The 9,581-nt window shown below is 38.6% G+C and overlaps 1 protein-coding gene across 1 annotated transcript; it reads right to left on the bottom strand.

Moving 5' to 3' along the window:
- Positions 1-1,659: 1,659 nt before the first annotated feature.
- msmo1 (methylsterol monooxygenase 1) lies at positions 1,660-8,329 on the bottom strand. The gene is made up of 6 exons (XM_028595793.1): positions 8,265-8,329; positions 6,281-6,574; positions 5,978-6,126; positions 4,137-4,263; positions 3,789-3,943; positions 1,660-2,087 (listed from the first exon to the last, which is right to left on the bottom strand). Exons 2-6 carry the CDS (start codon positions 6,533-6,535, stop codon positions 1,898-1,900), a joined length of 876 nt encoding a protein of 291 aa, XP_028451594.1. The 5' UTR covers positions 6,536-6,574; positions 8,265-8,329; the 3' UTR covers positions 1,660-1,897.
- Positions 8,330-9,581: the final 1,252 nt, after the last annotated feature.

The following is a 9,581-nucleotide window of genomic DNA, read 5'->3' as shown; positions in this document are numbered from 1 at the left end:
ATGTAGACGCAATGTTATGTTAGAGTTTATTGGAAGTCAGTTATATTTCATAATCTGCTCTGTTGGTCTTGACTGACTGACTAAAATGGTCATTGGGGAAAACATGCAGTAGACTTTTTAAAAGGAGATTTTGAAGAAAAAAAGAATGCTCAAATGAAACAAAATAGACTTGCGAGAAGTTGTGTTATTGTGAAAAGCAGCAGGAAGAAATACAAATGACCATTGTCATGGTTTTATTTCAGTTAGCCTAATAGCTGGTTTGATTTGCATTGAGTGATGATCTTATGGAAAGTACCCCATGCCAGTCTCTAGGTGTGGTGAAGGGTATGTGATGATGTGGGGCCATTTTAACTCCAAAGGCCAATGGAACTTTATCAGGATGCATAGTATCCTGGATCCATGAAATAACTGGCCTTTCAAAATAAAAATCTGCCTGCCTCTATGGGAATTTAACATAGGGGTATCTACACTTATGCCCCCTGTATTTTAAGGAAGAACATTCATATATTTACGATACATTATTCATTCACAATGAAAATTGGTGTCCTTAAAGGTTGGATTTTTCCAAAAAATATGTAATTAAGGCATTAAGATCAATTTCCAAAAGATGTTTTTTTATTCCTCTTTTTAGTCAACTTTAGCATGGGTGTGTAAACCTATGTCATTAGGTCATTAACAGACTCGCAAAAAATAATCAACAGATTTAATGATAATGAAAATCATTGTCAGTTGCAACCCTACTGCAAGTATTCCTGTTCAAGTGTTTTTCTATGACAGAGTAGGAAAGTAAATACAACTCATGAAAAAGGAATCTCAAAATCAGTATGCTGGTGGAAACAAATCTCATATATAACATAATAAAGTAATTAATTTGATTAATTCGATTAATTTTTTGGATGTATTTCAGAGTGTGTTAGACCATGTTATCCATTGATTTACTATTGTTTATGAACTTTTAAAGTTTTGGTCCTTAATGTAAAACTGCCTCCCTTCCGGTTTGGTACCTCATGCTGCTGGCTGACTTGACGCGCCAGTAGGGGTGTGTCCACGGTGCGGCACAGAGGAGATGAGAGAAAACCTACAGAATAAATACACTCGCGAAATCACCTACTTCCTCCGTCAACCCACAGTGTCTACAGCGAAAAACACTCAGAGAAAATTCAGATCTGTGATGTTAATCTTAGACATAATCATCTAAACTATCAGTGATCTCGTTCAGTATGTGTCAATAATGAACAATATCTTATTAATAAAGTGGCACATTTATCAAGATGTGATCAGCATGAAGTTTGACTTTGTATCAGATTCTGTCAAAAAAAGACTTCTTAACACAACCAAACAGCATTTATTCATTTATTTGTACAGTCTTAAATCAAATATGCTTAAACAACCCAGAAGAGCCATATGAGCCAATCCCTTTTCGTTAAAAAGTGTACATGGGTTTGCATCAAACATGGCTGACTTGAGTTTAGACAGTTCCCACTGGGCTGCAGCTGAAACACAAAGTCACCCTGACTCAGTGGAACTCAAGAGGAAGCGCTAAAGTGCTCAAACATTCAGAGTTATACGGAAGCATTTCACAAGAAAGTCATACGATACACCCTTTTTTTTTTTTTTTTTTTTTTTTTTCATTCAATGACCAAGCAAAGCAACAAATCAAAATGAGGATGTTGATGTTTTTTATTCAGCCAGCAGCTGTTGACAGAAGCAGACAGAATTACTTCTATTGCAAAAAAGGCACACAAGACGGACTGAAGTCAACATGCAGTCCGGTTCAGAATCAGTACACCTTTAGTGTGTGAGGAAACACAGCGCTGGTGGTGTGTCTGTCCAACTCGCTGCCTCCTTCTCCTTCCTGACAATCCAGGGGAGTGTATGAACAGAGGCACAGAGCCGTTTACTGCTCCTTCTTGTCTCCCTGTTTCTGCATGTAGCTGTTGTACTGGTTGTCCGTCTTCAGCAGCTTGTCCCACCAGGTGAAGGTGGACGCGTAGTTCCCGACGAAGTTCATGTGGTGAAAGTCGTGGAAACGGGTTCCGGCGTAGAACGGGATCAGGTGGAGTGGGTTCAGAGGGATGTCGTAACCGCTGAGAGGGAGCAAGAAAAGAAAAAGGAAATTAAAGTCTGTCGGCAATTCATTCATAGAAAACACCAATTCAATATTTTCGATGAAAAACATCCTTCCAACAAGACAAATGCTTTGATATCAAGAGATGGCTAGTTTTCTATTGCACGGCGCTTGTTCCCACAAACACTAATAATTGGAGACTTAGTCCAGTTAAACACTGCTGCACTATTGGCTATGTGAGGATGAAGATGCAGACTTGTGTCACAAGTATTGTTTTATTAAAAAAGGCAAGTAAATTGTGTAAATTAAACGTCCCATGGCATGAAAATTTCACTTTATGAGGTTTTTTAACATTAATATGCATTCCCCCAGCCTGCCTATGGTCCCCCATTGGCTAGAAATAGTGATAGGTGTAAACCGAGCCCTGGGTATCCTGCTCTGCCTTTGAGAAAATGAAAGCTCAGATGGGCCGATCTGGAATCTTCTCCTTATGAGGTCATAAGGAGCAAGGTTACCTCCTCTTTCTCTGCTTTGCCTGCCCAGAGAATTTGGCCCACCCATGAGAGAGAGAGAGACATCATGGCTTTCAAACGAGAGAAGTGGCAGTTGGTCAAGGCCACACCCCCACCCTCCACCTTGCCCCCCTCTCTCCTCCTCAATAGCTACAGACACAGAAATGGCACATCCTAAGGAAAGCTCATTGTCGGACTGGCTCTAATGGCTGTAATTCTACACCAAGGCTGAATTTCGGGAAAGAGACTTCAGATACAGTATTAGGGGACCACTAAGGTCTATATAAAAGCATCCAAAGAGCACCATGTCATGGGACCTTTAAGGCACAGTCTGGAAAATGGTGGACTCATTCATGTTTATTTATCAATATGGTTTTCTGAATTTATTTTTTTCTCACTCTCTCTCTCTGTCTTTAAAAGCAAAATGCAAAGTCCTTTACAAAACTATAAAACCAGGAAAATGCATGCACCAGAGTAAACTTTAAAAAAAAAATTAAATTAGATTTAAAATGTGTGGCCGGGTTAGCTCAGTTGGTAGAGCGGGCGCGCATATATAGAGGTTTACTCCTCGACGCAGCTGCTGTGGGTTGGACTCCGACCTGCGGCCCTTTACTGCATGTCATTCCTCCCTCTCTCTCCCCTCTCATTTATTCATCTGTCCTATGGAAATAAAGGCCTAAAATGCCAGAAAAAATACTCTTAAAAAAGTAAACAAATAACAAAAAGTAACAAAAGCAAAAAGACATAAAACTAATACAAATTTAAGAAAAGGCAAGTATTAATTAATGTGTATCAAAAGACATAATGAATTTGTAGTATTGTTTATGCCGCCACAGTCTGTGTTTACTGAGTCCTTTATGTAATCCCAAAATAAGAGCAACATATTAATGTATCTCCAGAGAAAGGAGTTCCATGTGACCTGATAATATGACAGTAACAGCTGGTGTTCTCTGTGGCCCTCTAGTGGTCGACCTCACACACTACTGACAGAGTTAACATGATGAGAGAGACGTGCAGTTTCTCATGCAACTATCGTCTCACTGTGTATTGTAATCAGTGATGTAACGGCTGCTCTGTTTTTCTTAATTAAAGTAAATGTTTGCTCTCTTGAGTCATAGTAATAAACGTAGTCTGACATAGCTCTTTTTGTGAGAGGTGTAGGAAAAGAGCAGCAACAAAAACTAAATGGCACAGGGAGAGTGTCCTACCTGTGAACGTCGATGGTCTCCAGCAGGCGGAAGGACACCCAGGCCCACAGGAAGAACACGTGGTTACAGAAGATCATGATGCCGATGAAGAAACCAGCTCCCAGGATGAGCGTCTCAGCAGGATGGGCGTATTCTGCCTGCATGCCGAACGGAGCCTGAGGGACAGCAGAGACGCTGTGATGAAGACATACAGCATGCATGTATATGTTTGTGTGCGTGCGTTGCCACTATTTCACATGTGTGACAGCGAGGGCATGTTTAATAAGTAACTCTTCAGTAAAAAAAGATTAACCAGAGAGTGTTGTGTGCTTGTGTTTATTCATCTTATCGCTTGTGTGTTTTACTCACGGTGAACTCGTGGTGGACTTTGTGGATGTATTTGTAGATCCTGCGGTGATGCAGCAGGCGATGGAGGAAGTAGTGCCAGGTGTCTTCAACAACAGCACAGCCCAAGCACTGAGCCAGAACATAGGGCCTGGAGGAGGAGGAGGAGGAGGAGGAGGAGGAGGAGACCAGAAGAGAGAGGAAAAGCACACCGAGTTATCCCAACCGACACAGTTCACCGATGGAGCCCAGCGAAGGCAGAAGGCATGTAACAAAAAGCCATTTCTAGGAAAAATTCTTTATCGATTCAATAAAAAATATCTTTTTCATCACACAGCAGATGACTTTTGACCAGATAATGCAAGGTGAGTTGCAAAAAGACACAAAAACATACATGATCATTCATACACATCCTGTATGTATGGAAGAAGAGATGTCCAAATTAAATTCTCCGCTTTTTTTGTTTTGCTTGTATAGCGCTTTAAGCTGCATTTGGTGTGTGAAAGTTGCTACATACATTTTAATTATTATTATTATTATTATTATTATTATTATTATTATTATTATTATTATTATTATTATTATTATTATTATCATCTTTTTTTTGTAAATGATATTGTTCAAATAATGATTACAAGCAAATTGTAATGTAAAACTAACAAAACTAGTAAAACAGAGACAATTGCTTAGAACCTCCATTTGACCATTTTATACTGCATGTGATTTTATCTCCATTTCTCATATTTCAATACATTGATATTGCAAAAATATTCGGTATATCGCTCTATTAATTTCAACCACATTTCGCAGCCCTGTGCATTTATTTAAACAAAATGGGTTGACTTCATCTATCAGCATCTATATAATGTATGAAAACAATGGCACTTTTACATTTATTGTCAAGTCTACTAACCTTAAAAAGATTTTTTTTAAATAAAAAATGTTCTTTTGTTTCTTGTACAGTAAAGCAGATTTACATGTACGTATCTTCTAGTCTGAAACAGAGTGATGAAGGTATCATGGGGAACATGTGAAGGGTAACTGATAATAGCCTTTTAGGACCTGTTTAGAAATGATTGCTGCAGGAGAGCTCTGTGTTATTCATTTTAAGGCTATGCAGAGCTACACTTTCTGTCTAAAACTGTCACAGTGACATTACCATAATCATAGTTAGCAAAGGCACGCATTGACCCTTTAACTTACTATCATAGAAAAGCCAAGTCACCCTGTTTTTGATGTTTTCAAATGGGCGTGTAGCAGTTGTATAAATACTTCATATCTAGGACACTTTGAATACGACACATTCAGGTGTGTTTTATGCAAACTGATCTCATAAAGTGGCGTATGTATGACACGCCAACTCGTATGCCATTTTGGCGTGTTATCAAGACGCATAATCGCTTTTTAGCGTGTTTATCAACGCCGTTCGGCCGCAATTGAACTACATTCCGTGTGAATTTTCGCCATAGCGAGTAGTATGAAAGGACGTAAGTATTTTTATTTTTATTTTTTTAAGCCTTCCCCAATGTTTCTTTCCTAAACCCAACCGTTTATTGTATTCCTAAGCGTGTGACGTTGGTCACTGTCGTGTTTTTGTAGTTTTTTACTAAAGCCTTTCCCAATATTCTTTTCCTAAACCCAACCTTTTTTTTTTTTTTTTTTTTTTTTTACACACTTGTGACGTTCTCACGATAGTACAGCACGTTCTTGCGGTATGTTTACATCCGCTGTATACAGCGTAGACATACACGTGGATAGCTCAAAATGCGTACAGATAACACGCCATTTGGCTTTAGGAAAGTGGCGTGTATGTTTGTAAACGCAAAGTCATGATGCCATGTTGGTTTTATGGTACGTCCACTGACCAGCGTGGCATGGAGTCCCAGTCGTAAGGGATGTTAAAGAATTCAGTGAAGTAGTAAGTCCCACAGATTAACGGCAGCTGGATACAGAAATGGTTGAACAGCAGCATCTTGAAACATCTCCACTGTTTCTCCCAGGTCTCTGGCTTGTCCTGCGCGCACACACACACACACACACACACACACACACACACACACACACACACACACACACACACACACACACACACACACAAGGTATTTAACGAGGAAACTCATCTTGGATTCTAAAAATACAATTTTAACAACCAAAAACCCCACACACACCTGTTGGATCTTGTATTTCTGCATGAAGGGCATGAACTGCCAGAGGAAGCCAGGCAGGCAGAACAGGAAGTAGATGAACTCATGGACAATGAGCGACCCCCAGGTGGCAATCTGGAACTTGGTGTAGTTATCCAGCATGTAGCCCCAGGCGTTTTTCATGGAGGGCTGAAAGGGGTTTTCTGGCAACACCGCATCTACGTACTCCACCGCCAGGTAGGCAGAGCTCAAGATGTCTGACGTGCCGTTCACCGCCATGATGGACAACGCAAGGTGACTGCAGGTCAGGAGAGGAGACTGGGAAACAGGAACACAGCGTTACATGAACAACTCTCAGACAGGACGTAGCGTCACAGCTACAGGTGGACAGATCATATTCTCAGCCATGTCGGTGCACTGCAAGTTTGTCTTATCAATAAAAACAATGACAATATGAAGAAGAGAAATTGCGAGGATAACGGTCCGTTTGATTAAATATAGCAAAGGAACCATAAAGGAAAAACAAGAAATAATCAAAGTGTGCAAAGGAACATAACTGCCATAATTTGACTGAATCTCATCACATCTCAACCTGTCTGGTCCTTAGTTGTTATAAAAATTACATTCATTATCAGCAAACTGTATTAAGTAAACTAAAAACTATTTTAAACAATAAATACTATTTACAAGTATGCAGAAACATTTACTTATAGACTGTAATGTAAGACAGACTCTGATACTTTATTAAGTAAAAGTAGTTATAAAACCATGAAAAAAAGCAAATGTATTTAAAATATCAAAAGTCAAAGTACTTGCAAAATGACCCCTTTGACAGTGATATATATGACATTATTATTTTATTTGTGCATTAACATGTAAACAGCATATTTTTTATGTCGCAGCTAGTCGATGTGGAGACTACTTTATTTAATGCTAGTATATAATATACATCATATTTTATAAATGGATAATAGGTTTTGAATGTTAAATACGAATCCGCAAAGTAACTACAGTTGTTTATAAACTCATTGCAGCAACAAATATTGTGAAGTATAAATAAATAAATTAAAAAGTAGCACCACATAGAAAAACTCAAGGAGTACCACAGACTTGTACTTGAGTGAGTGCAGTACTTGAGTAAATGTAACCCTCCGCCACTGAAATACATACAACTACTAAACTCACAGAACTTGAACACATTTTAGATCACAGTGTGCATTTATATAATATGATTATAGCTTCACAACGAAATCAAAGGATCGTGCTGTGCTTCATATATTACCACAAATTAACGTTTTACAGATGCAGTGATGGAAGAAGTGTTCTGATCTTTTACTTGAGTCAAAGTGGCAAAACTACAGTGTGAACATATTATTTGATTAGCTTCACAATAAAGTTAAAAGTACTCATTAAGCAGAATGGCCCATGTCACAGTCATAAACCGGTATTGTATTACTGTATTATAAATATAAAATGGAAATACTATAATATAATAATACTATAAGTAAAGCGGATTGTAGTTAAAGTACAGTACTTGAGTAAATGTTGGCCACTTAGTTACATTCCACCACTGTGCAGGCGTCAATGTTTTTTTCTTCTTTTTTAAAGCAACAATAATGGTAGCTAGTCCACTATGAGATAATACTGTTGCCTAATATCAGCAAGTATAGGGCAACAATCATGGTAACAATACATACTATTTGAATCAATAAATTCTACACAGAAACATGCAGAATCACCTCAATGTAACTAGCAGAGAAACGCTTCAGCTACCAAACACTTCGTCACATCCATCCAATATCACTAATACTGGGACACTGACTAATTCATGATTATTGCTGAACGACTGATATGTTTCAGATTACAAAGCAGCCCGACATATTGTTATTTATGTCCGAACTCGAAGCCCGAGAACACAGTCTCTATTCTTCGCTACATATAGTCTACAAGAGATGTACTTCAGCTAAAAATAATAGATTTGCAGCTAACAACGACAGTAAACACTCACCTTTCAGCGGGAACGTTAGGTCCTGTCTACCTGAGCAGGAGGCGGCCGGCCGGGTGAAGTAGTCATATCGAACAATCTGATTGGCCGAGAAGAGAGGAGACTGACGTCGAAGGGCCGGGCGGCCTCGCTGATTGGTCCGCGGGATGGAGCGATGATAGTGAGACTGAATGTTTCTACAGCAATGGCCTATCAGAGGCGAGCTCGGCTTTCATAACCTCCGCAGTGTTGAATGGACTGTATGGAAGAGATGGGGTGGTCCGGAGAACTTTGAGTCATACGTGTGTGTGCCTTCCGTCTTAAATTTATACTACGATGTGGAACTTTGGAAAAGTTGTAGAGGCTTTCAGACAAAAAAAACTGCCGTATAAAGTGAAAAAAACAACATAATGCAATTAAAGCACCACTCAACTGATGTTATTTTTTCTTACTCCTTTTTTAACCCGGTTTACTGTTTTTTCTGAAAGGTATCTAGGCCTACATTGAATGCATCATTGGTGTATTTCAATTCTTGTCATATTTAACATTTAATTTTATCTATGTACGACTGAGTATTATTTGAATGTTTTCTATAGGCCTACTAGTGCTACCCAAATTACCAAAACAATATTTTTAAAGATACCTTACTCTACAATACTACTACTACAATTTCAAATTTAGTACAGTACTGTAGCAGTACCCCAAGTAGAATTACTGCATTATAGGTAAACGTCCCTTATTCAAAATATTCAAATACTTATGTAGAAGTGTGGTATTCAGGGGTGTCAAACTCAACTTCACTAAGGGCCACATTGGAAATGAGAATCACATCAAGGACCAGACATGTAGAGTTTTTTGACATGCTTTATTTAATTGAAAAAGTCAAATATCTTTGACCTTATGACTGCATGTCTCATATAGTCTTCTCACTTACAGTTGACAGTCAACATAAAGCCCTAAAAGTCAGCAAAGAAGTTTGGTAGCCATCATAGGAAAAAAAGCGCAAAACCATCACAGAAAGCACCAAAATCGTCGGATAAAGTAACAAAAAAGCTTGAAAAAAGTGACAAAAACTTTGAAAAAGCAAAAAAAAGTAGGTGGGCTGAAATGGTTTGTGAACATAAATTGATATGCGGGCCGGATCAAAATCTACGAGGGGGCCAGATTTGGCCCGCGGGCCTCGAGTTTGACACGTCGTCCAAGTACTCTTTATGCTGCAGAATTGTATCTGTCAGTGACCTATTATTACATAGTATAATATAATTACTGATGCATTTACATGTAAGCAGCAGTTTAATAGAGATGGAGCTCATTTTAGGTAGGTTAATCATTTTTATAAGA

This window comes from Perca flavescens, chromosome 2 (assembly GCF_004354835.1).
Source record: "Perca flavescens isolate YP-PL-M2 chromosome 2, PFLA_1.0, whole genome shotgun sequence".
NCBI lineage: Eukaryota > Metazoa > Chordata > Actinopteri > Perciformes > Percidae > Perca > Perca flavescens.
This window is presented reverse-complemented; position numbering and strand designations above follow the sequence as displayed.

What these genes read in the sequence shown, in the direction of transcription:
- msmo1 (XM_028595793.1), bottom strand. Translation starts at nt 6,535, where the DNA reads ATGGCGGTGAACGGCACGTCAGACATCTTGAGCTCTGCCTACCTGGCG. An exon ending in AGAAATACAAGATCCAACAG is followed by an intron (nt 6,127 to 6,280) that starts GTGTGTGTGGGG and finishes GTGTGCGCGCAG; the next exon opens with GACAAGCCAGAGACCTGGGA. An exon ending in AAGTCCACCACGAGTTCACC is followed by an intron (nt 3,944 to 4,136) that starts GTGAGTAAAACA and finishes GCTGTCCCTCAG; the next exon opens with GCTCCGTTCGGCATGCAGGC.